Source organism: Myxocyprinus asiaticus, chromosome 46 (genome assembly GCF_019703515.2).
Source record: "Myxocyprinus asiaticus isolate MX2 ecotype Aquarium Trade chromosome 46, UBuf_Myxa_2, whole genome shotgun sequence".
Lineage (NCBI taxonomy): Eukaryota > Metazoa > Chordata > Actinopteri > Cypriniformes > Catostomidae > Myxocyprinus > Myxocyprinus asiaticus.
In genome coordinates, this window is record NC_059389.1 from 18,340,968 (window position 1) to 18,358,716 (window position 17,749).

At 37.2% G+C, this 17,749-nt stretch overlaps 1 protein-coding gene across 1 annotated transcript; it reads left to right on the top strand.

Moving 5' to 3' along the window:
• The first annotated feature begins 4,970 nt into the window (after window positions 1–4,970).
• On the top strand, window positions 4,971–17,464 carry LOC127436349 (hyaluronidase PH-20-like). Its single transcript, XM_051690453.1, has 3 exons — window positions 4,971–5,108; window positions 16,493–16,582; window positions 17,033–17,464. The coding sequence occupies exons 1-3, from the start codon at window positions 5,082–5,084 to the stop codon at window positions 17,396–17,398; spliced, it is 483 nt and encodes a 160-aa protein (XP_051546413.1). The 5' UTR covers window positions 4,971–5,081; the 3' UTR covers window positions 17,399–17,464.
• The last annotated feature ends 285 nt before the right edge of the window (window positions 17,465–17,749 follow it).

The following is a 17,749-nucleotide window of genomic DNA, read 5'->3' on the forward strand; positions in this document are numbered from 1 at the left end:
CTGGGAATAAAATCCCCAAATACTTAATGCCCTGTTTGGGCCACTGGAAGGCACCCAGCTGGAAAGCCGTTACTGGACAGTATACTGTCAGAGCCAAAGCTTCAGATTTAGACCAACTGACTTTGTATCCTGAGAATTAGTAATTCTGTGGAGGCCAGGCATAGATCTAGCAGGTTCAGAGACAATAAAATATCATCTGTGTAAAGCAGAAGTTTATGTGCCACACCTCCCGCAACCACCCCTGGAAAATTATCCTCCTTTCTTATCGTGGCTGCTAATGGTTCCAGGGCAAGACAGAACAATAATGGGGAAAGAGGGCAACCCTGCTGAGTGCCCCTATCCAGAGTAAAATAATCTGAAATTAATCCATTTGTTTGTACCGCTGCTACAGGGTGTCTATAAAGTCACTTAATCCAACCACTAAATGTACTCCCGAACCCATACATTTCCAAAATCTTAAAAAGATAATCCCATTTTACCATATCAAACGCCTTTTCGGCATCAAGTGAGATGGCAGCGACCGGAGACTGATCATTCGCTACTGACCACATGATATTGATGAGACGCCTGATGTTATCAGAAGAGTTGCGGCCCCGAATAAACCCCACCTGATCTATATGTATAAGAGATGTCATAATCTTACTTAATCGGTTAGCCAACATTTTTGACAACATTTTTACATTTAGTTGGATCAGGGAGATCGGACGGTAACTTTTACACTTGCTTGGATCTTTGTTCTTTTTAAGAATCAGACTGATCCGGGCTTGTGTCATGGTTGGAGGAAGTTTTCCATTCTTTAGTGATTCAGTATAAACTTCTAACAAATGTGGAGCCAGTTCTGTAGCATAGGATCTCAAAAATTCTGCGGCAAAACCATCTGGCCCCGGAGCCTTGCCAGTAGGTAGGGACTTAATTACCTCGTCAAGCTCCTCCAAGGTTATCTCAGAATCAAGAGAGTTTTTTTTTTGCTCACTCTTCAGTTTAGGAAGATCTAATGGTTCCACAAAGTTTCTAATATCTTCATCAGTAGACAAAGACGTGAAACTATAAAGATCAAGATAGAACTCTTTAAAGGCATATTAATATCAATGGCTCAGTTAAAAATTTCACCACCAGCAGATTTCACTGAGGGAATGATAGAAAGAGACTCTCTCTGCTTTATATATCTAGCCAAAAGCTTCCCTGCTTTGTTCCCCGACTCAAAGTATGACTGTCTTGCCCTGAATAACCAAAACTCCACTTTCTGCAACAAAATAGTATTATATCCATATTTCAATCGGGTCAATTCTCTGAGGCCATCAGATGACATACGGCGCTTCAGCTCTGCCTCTGCACTTTTAAAAATTCCTTCCAACTCCATGAGTTCTCGTGCTTTGGATTTTTTGATGAATGAGGCATACTGTATGATCCGACCCCTAAGAACCGCCTTAAGTGCTCCCAAGCCACACCCACAGAGGATACCGAGGACCAGTTGGTCTCCATATAAACACTGATTTCAGTCTTTAACATTTGTTGGAAATCAGGATTTTGCAAAAGGGATACATTAAGGCGCCAACTATATGATTTCTATTTCTCTATATGTGGAAACACCTCTAAATTCACCAGGGCATGATCTGAGACTAAAATGTTTCCAATAGAGCAATCAACATCAGATGAAATGAGGGATTTGAATATCAAAAAAATCTATTCTAGAATAAATCTTATAGACTGATGAAAAAAATATATAGACTCTACCAGATGTGTTAAAAAGTCTCCAAATATCTGTAAGACCAAGATTTTTACACATCCTGTGAAGCGTCAATGTTGCTCTAGGGGGCTTACACACTTTTGCTTCACTAAGATCAAGGACTGAGTCCTTCAAAAGATTAAAGTCTCCTCCCAAAATTATATCATGAGGGGTGCCAGCGGCTTGCAACATCCCTTCAAGATCTATAAAAAAGCCCTGATCATCAGAGTTAGGTGCGTAAATATTAGCCAAATTTAGACTTTGCGCCTGAATTTCTGCTAAAACAATAATGACTCTTCCTAATATATTATTAAACAGTTTGAGACATTTGAATTGTAAATGTTTATTTACCAGTATAATGACTCCCTTGCTCTTACTTGAGCCAACACTAAAGAAAACATGTCCACCCCATATCTTCCCAAATTTTTCAGCTTCCTGTGGAGAAAGATGCTTTTCTTGAAGAAACACAATATCATATTTCTTATGCTTAAGAAAAGAAATAACCTTCCTTCTTTTTATGGGGTGCCCCAACCCATTCACATTCCATGTGGAGAGAGATAGTACACTCATAATAACATTTGACATTTTTATATAATAGAAAAAATATATTGTGTGCCAAAAACAAAATAATGAAGACCACATTTCAACATTAATGCAACAATAAAACTCAGAACAAAACAAACAGAAAAAAGAAAAACGTGCGCATTAACCTCGCGCACGAAAGCGCCAACCGGCGTCAATCCCTTTATACTCAAAGAGTCCATGTACACCTACAAGAGCCCCTGCGACAACTTTGCCATCGGATTGCTCAATTTTCCTCACAAATTTGTAAGGCAAAATTACATGACATCAAATATTTTGTAAAACAAACCCCAGCCAATAGGCAGAATAAACACAAAGAACATGTAGACTCATTCACATAACTGTCTCGAAGGTGTGTTCCTTCACAAAACAAATTCCAGATGATATAAAGCCGTTCAGTTTCCTCGGACAGACAAACTAATCTTCAGTGAGCCAGCTGATGAGTGCAGTAGATGACGTAATCATTTCACTGCCCCATGAAAATACTCCACAAATCATACTCCAGCCAACAGGAGGCATAAGCACAAGGAACTGACAGATTCATCCATAACTGTCCCTAAGAAGTGTTATTTAACAAAACAAGCTCCAACCGCTAGGTGGAACCAGCACAAAAGGAAACGAAACATGCATCCCGGTTCCTCGGATGGTCAAGTGTCAATTTACTCGGAGGCCGCATAAAAGTATATCCCATGATTTACACAGTCCTCCAACTTTATAAAAGACATCCTTTGTGTGGGCATGTAGATATTTTGCACTCATCCGTAGTGTCTATTCTCAATCTGCCTGGGAACTTCATTGTAAAAGTGATCTTCCGTCAATGCAAAAGTTTCTTTAAGGAAAAGTGTTAATCCACAAAACAAAACAAACTCCAGCCGCCCGCGGAGCCAACGCAAAAAGAAACAAAATTGGAGCCCAGCTTCCTCCGAAAGCCAGAGTATGTACAGTGAGTCAATCCACTCACAAGAAAAACACCCAATGGTTACTCACCCATTGTTTCAATAAAAGACATCGCCTGATTGGGACATGTAAATACTTTGCTGCCGTCCTTGGTGTTTATTCTCAGTCTGGCCGGAAACATCAGAGCAAAAGTGATCTTCCACTAATGTAAGAGTTTCTTGCATTCCTTAAACCGATCGCGTTTCTCTCTTGTCGAGTTCGCAAAGTCCGGGAACAAGAAAATATTGTAACTCTTCCAAGAAAGCTTTCCTTTGCTCCTCGCCTGGCACAACACGAGATCTTTATCGGATGATCTCAAAAATTTGGCCAGAATCGATCGGGGCCTTTCTCCCTCAGCAGATCTGTGAGCTGGGACCCTGTGAGCTTGCTCGATTTCCAGCTTGTGGCCTGTTATGTCGAGCAGACTCGGGAAAAGCTCATCTAGGAATTTCACCATATCTCTTCCCTCCTCATGCTCAGGAATTCCAACAATTTGAATGTTATTCCTGCAGCTTCTATTTTCAAGATCTTCAAGCTTTTCAAGAACACGTTCCAAATCAACTTTGGTCACGGGCGGATTAGCGGTTAATTCCCTCTCTGATGACTCCAAGTAATCGATTTGTCTTTCAACATCTGTCACTCTTGTGACTAACTCAGAGAATTCTTTCTCCATCGCCGTAATCAATTGACGTATTACAGCGGGATCCTCCAAGTCCGCAAGTACCTTCATCAACATTACCGACATGTTGGACAGTTGATGCTAGATTCCTTTTCCCGCTGTGCCATCCAAATCGAGTCCCCGGTCCACAGGCCTGTAAGTGTCTTTTAATGTCTCCAGAGCCCAGTGGTTTTGACTTCTTTGCCATGTTTACCTCAAACAGCAAATGTTTAACTGGGTGTATCAAATTTCACCAGATTATATCATGAACATAATAAAAACAATTAGCAAAGTGCACAGAGCTGTCTCTCACACGTCTGCCCTTTGCATGGTGTCATGTGGCTCCTCGATCAGTCTCATTCTTAAAAAAGATAAAGACCCAAATGAATGTAAAAGTTATCATCCAATTTCCCTTATCCAGTTAAATTCTGGCTAATCGATTAAGCAGAGTAATTACATCGATTATACATACTGTATACGTAGATCAAGTGGGGTTTATACGTGGTCATATTTCTTCTGATAATATTAGACGTTTTATAAATATTATGTGGTCAGTGGTGAATGATCAGACCCCAATCGCTGCAATCTCACTTGACACTGAGAAGTCATTTGATAGGGTGGAATGGGATAATCTTTTTAAGATTTTGGAAATGTACAGGTTTGGGAACACTTTTATTGGGTGAATTAAGTTACTTTATAAACAATCAATAGTGGCAGTGCAAACTAACGGATTAATTTCAGATTTTTTTTCTCTTGGTAGGGGAACCCGTCAAGGCTATCCTCTCTCCCCTTTATTGTTCTGTCTTGCCATGGAATCATTAGCAGCCACAAAAAGAAAAGAGGATGATTTTCCTGGCATTGTAGCAGGAGGTGTGGTTCATAAACTTCTACTCTACACAGATGATATATTATTATTTGTCTAAGACCCTAAAAGATCTATGCCTAGCCTCCACAGAATTATTAATTCTTTCTCCAAATTTTCAGGATATAGGGTGAATTGGTCTAAATCGGAAGCGCTTGCTCTGACAGCATATTGCCCTACCATGGCTCTTAGTGGGGTGCGTGGTGAGTTGTGTGTGGATGCCGCGGAGAACAGCGTGAAGCCTCCACACGCGCTACGTCTCCACAGTAATGCGCTCAAAAAGCCATGTGACAAAATGCGCGGATTGATGGTCTCAGATGCGGAGATTTGCCACCCAGATTGAGGTGAGTCACTACGCCACCATGAGGATTTAGAGTGCATTGGGAATTGGGCATTCCAAATTGAAAACAAAATAAAAAATAAAAAAATCTGGGTAAGAGTCCGGAATTTTCTCGGTGAGGTTTTAGATTCTCAGATTTCATTCTGCCCCAGACTATTTATATTGGGTGATGGGGCGGTCATTAAAGTAGGTGACAAATAAATAAAAAGCTGGTTCCAATCTAGTGTATTGATTGGCAGACCGATAATTCTTAGAGGATGGAAGTCAGTTGGCGCTCCCTCATTTCAAGAATGGTTCACCAAATTAGGAAGGGTAGCGGCATTTGAAAAGATGTCATTTAAACAGCTTGGCAAAAGAGAGGGCTTTCAGTGAGGACCATGTGGAGAGAAACAGAATTGTGGTTTTAATTGTTAATTCTATTCTTTGTGGAATTCTCTTTTTTCATTGTTTGTTGATTTTTATATATTTTTTATGTTCTCAAATATTTTATTTTGTTTTTTTGCTTATATGTGTGCATGGTGTAATTTAGGGTTTGACCACAGGGATATTTGTTGAGGGGCAGGGTGGAGTTGGGTAAGGGGAGATAATGGGATTTAAGTTGATTCTGTGTGTACATGTTCTGTTTATTCCATATTTCACACAAGAATCAATAAAAATCTTAATAAAAAAAATGAATGTTTTTAAAATGTTGCGAAAGGCCATTGAGAATATTGATCATTTTCAATCAAATTCATTAATCCTTTTCCAGTTGTACACATACAGTATGTATGCATTGCACAGTTGTGTGTTTCCAAAACATTGACCTCTACTAATATTTAACAAAATATTGATCAAGCTACATTTTCTTATTGCTAAGAGAAACCTGTCAGACTTGGTAAGACATTCATTATTTCTAAATCTCAAACTAAACTCAATTTAAAACAACATATTATAATAGAAAGCACATTTTCGAATAACTCTTGATATTCTGTCTCAAAAAAAAGTTAGCATAACCATATTTTGCAAGACATACTATTACACTAAAGGGAAGCATAAGGTAAAACCCAAAGTCCGAAACATACTCCATGCAAGTGTGTGAATGCAGACGCATCTAGCTACGCAATCTCGATTTTGTGCATTGTTGCTTTGCGAATGTATCAAACCACAATTTATAAATCAACTTAAGTACGCGTTGCATTCTCAACATTACAGCAAGCGCTGTTATAGTTTAGGGTGTTCTATAGAACAACCTAAACAATTTCTTTCAGCAAATAAAATCGATTCAGAGTCTTAGAGAATTTTAGGTGGAGCTTAATTCTTTATGACACTGGAAGGCTAAGTGATGGGTTCTCTCTTGAATTTCCGATGGGTTTTTAGAATAGTGTTTTCGATTAAGTAATGTAAGCCCTTTGGTTAACATTAATTAAAAAGACTTCACGTTTGCAAATTCCACACAGTCATACCTCAAATATGAATTTTGAAGTGGCTGTGTTTTTAAAAATATTGGTGAGAGTGCAGCCCTGGGTGCCTCTGGATCTGTGCTGTGGGAAACTAGTGCTGATTACAATGACAAGGTATTTTTTCTCTTAAAGTGACAGTTCACCCAATAAATTAAATTCTGTAATCACTTTCTGACCCTCATGTTTAAAAACTTGTATTATTTATTTCTTCAATGGAACATGCGGGCGGCTGGAGTTTGTTTTGTTTTGTGGATTAACACTTTTCCTTAAAGAAACTTTTGCATTGACGGAAGATCACTTTTACAGTGAAGTTCCCAGATGTTTTGCAGAACATCCTGGCAGCTCTTGTTAATACTATTAACACTGTGTGTGTGTGTGTGTGTGTGTGTGTGTGTGTGTTCAGGCCTCATGTGAAGCCTTGTCAATGTACCTATCTGATACTTTAAACCCCTATGTTGTCAACGTCACCTCTGCGGCCCATTTCTGCAGCAAAAGTCTGTCAAGGCATAGGATGCTGTGTCCGCAAAAAATTACAACTCAGATGACTACCTCCATGAAACACGAACCAATATTTACATGAATAAAAAATCAACAGAACAATAGCTTGAATATGTAAGATTCACTAATTTGTCAATAGCATGTTATTTATTAAACATTAACAAGTATATTTAAAAGAAAAAAAATCAAGAAATAAATCAGAAAACTTACCTCATTGGCAGATTCCTCGAAGGGAGGAATCCATGTCTTGCATCTTCTTACACATCTTTTGAAATGTGGAAATGTTTCTTTAAAATTACAGAAAACTTTAGAAACCTCTGATGACTTGAGGTAGAACAGGAATCTCTTCTGGTTAACCCATCATAATAGGAGTCTCATCTAGAACAAATTACTCTGGATTTTCTGGTAATCAATCCAACATGTTGAGAGGTATTCACCTATGTTTGGGTGCAATGTCATGCTTCTTCCATTTTCTTACAGAATACATGCTTTGCCTTGCCTATAACTTAATATGAATCAACACTGGGTCAAACTGATTTTCAGCTCCATCTAGTGAAGTGTTAGCAGAGTCAGACAGAAATTCTTAAAGGGATAGTTCACCCAAAAATGAAAATTCTCTTATTATTTACTCATCCTCATGCCATCCTAGATGTGTATGACTTTCTTCTGCTGAACACAAACAAATTTTTTTAGAAGAATATTTCAGCTCTGTAGGTCCATACAATGCAAGTGAATGGTGACCAGAACTTTGAAGCTCCAAAAGCACATAAAGGCAGCATAAAAGTAATCCATAAGACTCCAGTTGTGTCACGGTCCTGTCACTCTGTCAGTATGGGTGTTTGTCTGACAGGACCATGGCATCAACGTCACATATCTGTCTTGTGTTTCGTTGTCTGTCTTGTGTGAGCGCACCGTTTCAGTTGTATTCCCTGCCATGCGCTCTTCGGTCTGTCTTGTTTTATGTCCGGAGCGTGGTGTCTGGATCCTGACTTCCGTTCTGGTTCGGTTTCGGCCTGTGTCGGGATCCAGACACTCATGCTCCATGTTCTGTCTGTTATTGACATGGGTGCATCACACTTATGTCACCTTGGCAGCATACACTTGCGTCAATAGTTTATGTCTGTCTCTTGCGAACATGGGTGCGCCTCGAGTTGCGCTGCGTACCCGGGTCGCGAGCTGTCTTCACGTTGTGTTGAGGTTGGTCATTTCGAGTTTGTGTGTGGCCTGTCTTGTTTTTGTCATCTGTTGCATGCATCGCGTGGCAATGTACACTCAGGTTTCATTTAGTGTAGCATAGCATTGTTTGGCATTGTTACGCATTCTCTCATTTTGTTTGTTGGTTGGCATGAGCGTATACTGCCTTATTGTCTAGGCAATGTGTGCTCATGCCATTCGGGTGTTTTGTTGTTTTGTGAGAGCACGTGGCTTTGTTTTGTTTCTGTATCTCCGCGTGTCTCTCTGTCTTACGTCATACCTTGCCTCCTTGTTTGCCCATTATTAGTTTAGTAGTCACACCTGCCCTGTCTTGTTAACCTGTTGATTTCTCTGTGACAAGTTGTTTAACTCATGTCTTCAGAAGTTGGGACACAGGTGTGAAACCTTATAAAATAGGTATATTTTTAAGATTAACCTCTTTCTTCTGTCGTGACATACTGTAGTAGCAGTGGTGGAAAGAGTACTGATTTTATTTTTATTTTAAAGTAAAAGTACTGCTACTGAAGAAATAATTCACTTGATACTGAGAAATATTATGACTCAAGTAAGAGTAAATAAGTAGTTTGCCGAAAAACTACTCAAGTAATTACGTTACAAGTTACTTTATGAAAATTATATAATATATAGTATATACGCTTCCACTTTTAGAACACAAAGAAATTTTTGTTCTGGAAAGAAATTGATGCTTCATTCACCAAGGATGCATTAAATTGATCAAAAATACTGCCAAAATCATTAATTGCAAAATATTATTACAGTTTGAAATAATTGTTTTAAGTGATATTTATTCAATTTTTTCTTTACCCGTAATGGCATTTTATACAAAAGCATTCTATAGTGATAATTTAGCACTCAAGACAATTTTCTTATTATTAGAACAATTGAAAATGGTTGCTATACCACGCGGAAATCACAATACAGTAGGTTTTTTCCCCATTTGCTGAAGTATTGAGTTCTTACAAGTTGCTTTACACTTGCAAGTCAATTTCTGGTTTTAAAAATAGGTAAAAAACAAAACACATTTCTCCTGAAATTCTATTGTTTTAGAGAGAAGAAGGCTATTCCATGCATTACTGTTTTGAAAAAAGAATCTCTTACCAGGATAGAGAGGGAAGTGGACAGCCAGATGCACAACATAAAGACAAGTAAATCACAGTCTCTAGTTTGAGAAACAGACTCCTAAACTAGCAGCTTCTAAATGCCAAAGACCTGCATTGCTGCAAAAAAATTTTTTCGACAAACAGAAAATTTTAATAATACAACATTTATTTAAATAGAAATAGCCATTTGTAACATTCTGCATGTCTCTAAATTGTCTCTAAACTACATAATGTGCATTGTGACTGAAACACATTCCTATTTCAGGTTTATTCTCATTCATGTATGTCCAAGTATTTTGGCTATTAAATTAAAATACTGTACAAAACTAATAATGCAGTATCATAGAGGAGGAAATTTATCCTCTATGATATTGCAGCAATTATCCAGATATGGAATGAGATTATTAAGCAAACTTTTATCAACTCCTACATGCCAACTGAATAAAATAAGGCAAAAAAATAAACATTTCACACAGTGTTTAGTGAGAAATATGATTGATTTAAACATTAAAAGGGGTTGTTCTGTATGTGTATTATTGTATTACAGTTGTAATAATAAAGTCTTAATTAACATTATGGTTATTTAAAATATTGAGATATTATTAAGTAAACTGTAGTATTTGGTTACATTATGTTTTGTGATTTCTCATACCTTCTTTATATAACATCCATCCCTTGCGCACTTTTGGCCTCTTGCGGGTGAGGCTTTTCAGACAGATAAACAGCAGCACAGGGCAGGGAAGTACAGTACAGCACCATGAGCGAGAGTGTTACCCGCTAGGACAGTTTATTTTGAACAAGAAGGGCAAACGGTTATGGAATTTAACACGGGAGTACAATACTGAACTTATGTGGATTGATAGAAGTGGAGAGCCCATCAGTGTGCGCGATGGTGTGAGGAACCGGATGGTTCAGTGAAAATTCGAAAGACGATCGCAATGTATGTAATTGTAACTATATCAGATATTATTAATAAAACACCGGAACTCGTTGCATGGGCATTTTTTGCCCCCATATTTGTAATTTCTGGGATATTTTTGCCAATTTCGGTGGCATTTTTGCCCCGAGTCCCCGTTCATTTCTGACACTAAAGGTATTTAAAAAGTTTGCTTTAGACATATAGTAGCAAGTAAACAAGATATCCCCACATATACTATGTCAAAATACATTGTGTTCATGTTTGACACGGTTAAAACATTGTCTACCTTAAAAACAAGTGAAGTTTGATCAGTGGTTAAACGTGTTCAGACGGTTCCCTCGTACCTGAATGAACGGCTCCCATCCAGAATGAAAATCACAGTTTTACAGTTCTTGTAAAGTGACAGGGCAGAAAGTTTTGGAGAAGCTAGAGAAGAGAAGCCAGTATATGCAAGCTGCTGTGCTCATGACGCTTTGCCCTGCATGCTTCCGTTGTGCCACGCACAGCGCATTTTAGTTTATAGACAGATTTAGCGCTTATAACTTGCAGATTTCTTCTTCCCAAAAAACTTCCCAAAAAATCAGAAATATTATGTATTTTTTGTACTTTGTAACTGTGGCGGAAGAATAACTGTAGTGAAGTTGAATACTTCCTTTTTAATCAATTCAACTCATATTTATTTATTCTTAAAAAAGTATAAAAATGTGAAAAATGTACTCAAGTACTGTAACGAGAGTAGTTGTAATTCATTACTTTCCACCTCTGTGTAGTAGTAATATTTATTTTAAAGATATGTGTTTACATTTATATTTTTCTTAAGTTTAAAGCTGTAGTGTGTAACTTTGTTAGTGTTAAAACATTTTCTTCTATCCCAGCTTAATATGCAGACACAATTATAAGTAAGCCATTCATAGGTTAATTTTCTTGAAAACTGTAAATACTGTGTCTCTGTGGCACTTTGAAAATTCCTGTGTTTGTTTTGAGTGACCCACTTAGACCCACCCCAACAACATTACTCAACCAATGGCATGAGTCGTGGGCAGGACTATCTCTTTGTTTGACCAACAGTAGATGAGTAGCATATTCAAGTTGTTTAGAAAACACTGTTTATTTTTGCAATTATGTTCAGTGGCGCTAGTGTCAGTGAAATGACATAAGATTTAATATATATTTTAATCTATATGAATTATTGGACTATGGTCTGAGGACAGGTGATTTGAGGAGGAGTAAGTGATAATCTAATGTCATAATTTTGAAAAAGGAAAGAGAAAATCAAATGATTTGGTACATTTGTGTAAAGAAGATTCTAGTAATTATCTCTGATTAATTTCAAAGTGGAAATATTGCTGTTTAACAACCACACACGCAAAAAGCAATGTCTGATATCACTAACAATATCTACATTACTTGGCAGATATGATATGAACATGTATACAGCCTGATATCATGAATCATGAACAGCACAAGGATACAGTATCAGCTGCAAGTTGAATAACCTTTTTAATCTTAACTCAGAATGTGATGACACATTTAAACAGGTTTATCCTTAGTTTTACATGGCAGAAACTTAAGAAAACCTGACCTCTACATGACCACTAAGGTAAATGTGACTACAGAGTGGCTGTATAAATTAAAATAACAAAAATCACACCTGTGTCTGGTTGTCTGACTGTCATTGTGTTAGAGTCCTGGCCCCTGGGGGCCAAGCCCCCTACCATTTTTTATGTCTTCCTTATATAACACCCCCAGCTCAGATCATGGAACCTCTACTAATGAGCTAATGAGTTAAATAGGGTGTGTTAAATAAGGGAGACCTCTAAAATATGCAGTGCTGTGGGTTCTAGAGCTTTTCTCAGATCTTGTCTGAGAGATTTATTCAATTAGTTTTAATAAACTGGTCTCAAGGTCTTTTTTTAGTGAATGAATGAAGCCAGCTCCCCCCACGTTCACATAGGTGTCCTAGCAGAGTAACCACAAGTACTAATTTCATTGACTCTGGACATATTCCACTAACATTTACATTACATTTATTAGACACCTTTATCCTAAGCCACTTACAGTACATTCAGTGCTTACATTTTATCAGTTTGTGTGTTTACTTGGAACCAAACTCATGACCTTGCTGTTGCAAGCACCATGCTCTACCAGTTGAGCAACAGGAACCCTTGACACCATTTGACAACCAGAACGTGTACAAATTGTTTTTCTTTAAAATTATGCCATATGTGTTATCTTGTTATGTAATGCAATGATATTCATAGATATTGATCTATAGTGTCCAAATACTGTATGGGACCACCATACAATGTAATGTTATGGAAAAAGAAAAGAACAGCTGTAAACTTCAGAGTCATAGTGGCCAAGAACAACATGATCATGTAACAGTTTGGATAGGCACATCATGTTTTATACTGGTGGTATTTACGGAACACAATGATTTGGCATTCTACAATCTATTAAAATGCATTCAGGCTAAATGTCCAGATAAGTTAATATCAGAAAAGCCACAGCTATTTTAGCAGAGAAAGATTTCAACCGTCCATTTTATTATTTAAAAAGGGTTTTGATAATATTTTGCTATATATACATGTTTTTGGTGCCATTAAGATGTTAACTGAAGCTGGAGAGGTAAGGAAAAGTGATAGTTAATCTTAAATGTTTTCTTTCAGTATTACTCTTATTCCACAGCAGTTCTTCCAATTTCCATTCATCATTAAACATAATGGGGAAAGTTCAAATAATTACATGAATATGTGTGCTTTTTATTTCAATTTAACTGACTGAAACAACTTGTTACATATCTTATTCAAGGTTTTCAACAAAAACAGAATGATATATTACATTATCGTCATGTTCGGTGACTTTAAAAGTATTTTAGTAACACTTTACAATAAGGTTGTATTCATAAACTACATAATTTAACATGAACTAACAATGAACAATACTTTTACAACACATATTAATCTTGGATAATGTTGATTACCTGCATTGCTAGTTATACTAATGTATTTTTTAAATTAAAAGTTATATACTTGTATTAGTTAATGCATTATGAACTAACATGAATTAATGTATTTTCATAAATTAATGTTAACCAAGATTAATAATAAAAAATAAAAATCTTCATGGTTAGTTCATGATACCTAATGCATTTTTTTAATCAGACCTTGTACAATTTGACCTAATGCACTTCTACAGATGATTCTAAAATGTTCACAATTTTCAGGGGCTGCAACAATGTTTCTTTCCATTCAGCTGGGAAGAACATCTTCTCTCCATCTAGCTACCCTCATCTTTTTACTATGTGGCTTCCTCAACATTGCATTAGCTCTGCTTCCACCCACCAACCCTCCAATCTTTAAGCACACACCATTTGCCATTATTTGGAACGCCCTCACTAAAGTGTGCAAAAGACTCGAAATAAGTTTGGACACCTCAGCGTTCCAGGCAGTTACCACGCCGGCCAAGGTTCCTGACCAATTTCTTTTCCTCTTCTACTCTAACCATCTGGGACTGTACCCCTACATAAACGGTGAAACCAAAGAAGAGTTCAATGGCGGCATTCCCCAGAAGGGCAACCTAATAGACAGCATTTTAAAAGAAGTTAATGATGTCATGTTCTACATTCCTGATTTATCCCTTGGTTTGGCTGTGATTGACTGGGAATCATGGCGCCCACATTGGGTGAGGAACTGGGATTCAAAAGGCATTTAACGAAAGCTTTCCATTCAGAATGTCCAGGAGAACTGGCCATTTTTCAATTCCAGTGAGGCTGCAGCTTTGGCGAAAGACCTGTTTCAGAAGGCTGCCAGGGCTTATATGGAGCAAACATTGAAGTTGGCGATCAAAATGCGACCTAAGTATCTCTGGAGTTACTACTTGTTCCCCGACTGCTATAACTACAGGTGGGATCATCCTGGATACACTGGGGAGTGTCCAAAGAAAGAAATAATCTTGAATGATGAGCTCCTTTGGCTGTGGACCGCCAGTACGGCATTGTTTCCTTCAGCATACCTGCCTCTGGCTCATCGAAACAACCAAAGTGCAACTTAATTTGAGTCCAGGAAGCCATCAGGGTACCTGCTCTGCCAAAGCATCCCTACACAGCTCCCGTTTATGTATATTTATGCCCTCTGTTTCAGGATCAATCAGAAATATACTTGAGTGAGGTGAGATCCTATGCTTACATCTTGCTAAGCCATCAGTCCTAATGAAAACTTTAAAAGGTGCTAAAATCCTTGCAAATTTAAAGGTGAAGTAGGCTTTTCCAGAATCCCTAAACCAAGACCAAAATTTTCAATTGTATCTCCTCCAGTGTTGGGTGTAATGCATTACTAAGCAATTAATTACTGTAATTAAATTACTTTTTCATTGAAAAAAGTAAAGTATGGGATTACTCTTAATTTTTCAGTAATTTAATTACAGTTACTTCTGATGTAATTGCATTAAATACTGTATAGACTCTAGAACAATTCTATATAAAACATAGTGAATTTAAATCGAAATTTAACGTGTAATGTTAAAATGAATGTTTTATAATTTAATGCAGCCCCCTTAAACTTTTTGGCCAGTTCATGAATAATTTATTTTATTTTATATGATTTATCTGAAAGATTTAAAAGAACAGTTTCATGTCTATCCTTATATTTTTCATCTGGTCAAGGTTGATCTGGGTTTTAGAAAGTAATTAGTAATAAATAATGCAATTACTTTTCAGACAGAGTAATTAGTACAGTAATCTAATTACACTGTAGAAGATGTAATTAGTAGTTAGTAATTAATTACTTTTTTTAGAGTAACTTACCCAACACTGATCTCTTCTTAGAGCTTTCAAGCTACATCAAAGTCCCTTACAAGGCAAGTCAGTCCACTCGGCCGCCATCTTGGGAACACTCCCAGGCAGCTGTTTTCTATAGATACAAGTGGCATAAAAGTACAGCTCCTATCGACTTGAATGGAGAAAGACTGAAATCTCCTAAATGGTTGGTCATTATTACATTCAAAGAATATATTTCAAATTAGTAGCAAAATCTGACAACGATGGGGTCATAAATTGTGTTTCTTACCACTGATTGTGCTACAAAACGCTACTTTTCAGGCTGGTCTTGCTATGTGAATGGATATTCTCGAGTTAACTAATAGGCGATGTCTGTCTCTGAATGGTGATTGGCTCTTTTACCTGTAAGGCAGGATTTCCTTTTCTACAGCCACCATATTGGGCATTCCAATTTCTCCCATTCATTTTAATATAAGTACTACATCTTGGGCTAAATAGTCTCTGGCTACATCCACCAAACTCAGCACAGACCTTCAGACTGTTCTGACTCGGGTTTGCTATGACTGTTCTAACTGATCGGACTTCTATCTATCTATCTATCTATCTATCTATCTATCTATCTATCTATCTGTCTGTCTGTCTGTGTCTGTCTGTCTGACTGAAAAAAATATTTTGTGAATTAAATTGCAGAAAAAATTAACAACTTTCTACATTGAATACATTAGTTCAAGTGTGAACTTGAAAATATTAAGTAAATTCTACATTTGTACTCAGTTCAAACATGTAAAAATTAAGGCTCTATAGCTTTTAAGTAAATATAATTTATGATTAATTTTTGTTATCTTTACAATGCGTCATAATGTATCAAAGTAAAAAACATTGTCACATTTATTTGCTAATTTGAGTAAATTTCACAAATAAATAATATAAGTAAATTTTACTGAACTTTTCAGAGCTAGTGTTCCCATCATGCACAGGGCTTGAATAAAGATTGAGCTGGTTTCACTGTTTGCAATTTGATTTAAACCATTTTTTATTGTTGATTTCGTTGGTTCGTTTGGAAGCTTCTTGTTTTGTAAGTCTGAAATTAATTTCCTATCCAAAATTACCCGTTCGTGGGTAAAAAAAAAAAAAAAACTCTGTTGATTGTTACCGTCATCATGTTTTGTGCACCAAATTTTAAGGTCTGCGCGCGCAGCTCTAAGTGTTTTAAGTAAATATTCCTTAAATACCCTAAATCTTCTAAGCTCTCAGGTGAGGCTTTTTGAAGCCAACATCAAAGTTTGTCTTGACAAGCTTTTCCTGTCTAGTTATTTTTGTTAGTGGTGCAGATCTTACACTAAGCTTATCCCCTATTAATAACTACAAATGTAAAATATCTAAGATAGAGGCATGCAATAAATTGAGGTAAGTGTCTTTCTCTGCTTTTGTATTCTTCAGGCAGATCTGATCAGTACTATAGGGGAGAGTGCAGCTTTAGGGGCCTCAGGAGCCGTGCTGTGGGGGGCCAGTGCTGATTACAACAATAAGGTAATGTGAAATTCAAGAGTTTATTCATTCTACTTCTGGGGACAGGTCTATATTCAAACATCTACTGTGGTTATATGTAGCATGCCAGTCCTACTGACATACTGTAAATAAAGATGCATATTTATTTTAGTGTTATCCAGTATTCTTTTTTTGGAATCAGTATTGAGTTGTAAATTAATCCTTCTATCCAGGGCTCAAACATCTGCAATAATGATTAAAAATAAACACTAGGATCTAGATAGAATTAATTCTTGTTTTAGAACCTATTTATCACTCATTAATACACATTTAGCACTTTTTTTTCATTTATTTTTGCCTTCCTTAAACAAACTGTTAAATGCAAATACAGATACATAAACGTCTTGTTGGGTGCACTTGCTCTTTGTCTGAGCAATTTAATAATTGCAAATGGACTTGCATTGTCACTCACTGCCATCCTCCTTATTGCAGGACTCATGTGAAGCGCTGACTGCCTACTTGCCCTTCACCCTTAACCCTTATATAACTAATGTGACAGCAGCCGCTAAACTCTGCAGCAGCATGCTCTGTCAGGGCAACGGCCGCTGCCTGCGCATGAACCCTCAATCAAACGCCTACCTACACTTGAATCCAAAACACTTTCATATAATCCAGAAGAGCTGTGGAAAATACATTGCAATTGGCACACCGTCCTTTAGTGACATAAGCAATTTTGTGGAAAACTTGTCTGCCCACCGCACACTGCCAGTTCACGTAAACACCTGTCAATGCTATGCGGGGCAAACATGCTCTGCCAAAATACCAGAGTCCCTCCCCAAAACTCCAATAGTTATTTGAGTGACTTAAAGCTGCACTATGTATGATTTTTTGTTTAAAAATGAACAAATTGCCATTACTGATTGAGTACATAAACAACTAGTGTTTAAAACAATGTCCTTACCTTACCCTTACCTTACCCCAATTCACTACGGTAAGCCTATAAAAATGATATGTATTTTGAGCTGTCGGGTCTGATTTGGTGTGAAATCGCTGGCTTATGACGTACATCCTTAGGTCTTTACGTCATGTCCATGAACATAGGAAAGAAGAACTGGCTGTCTTGTTCCCATGTAAACAGCAGATGGCAGTAATGCACTGTTTTTGTTTGAAAAAGAAGAAAGAAACTACAGTTTAGTCAGTCACACTCAC

Coding starts and splice junctions, on each gene's coding strand:
- LOC127436349 (XM_051690453.1), top strand. CDS start 5,082: ATGCGGAGATTTGCCACCCAGATTGAG. Junction 5,109..16,492: donor GATTTGCCACCCAGATTGAG/GTGAGTCACTAC, acceptor TGTATTCTTCAG/GCAGATCTGATCAGTACTAT. Junction 16,583..17,032: donor GTGCTGATTACAACAATAAG/GTAATGTGAAAT, acceptor TCCTTATTGCAG/GACTCATGTGAAGCGCTGAC.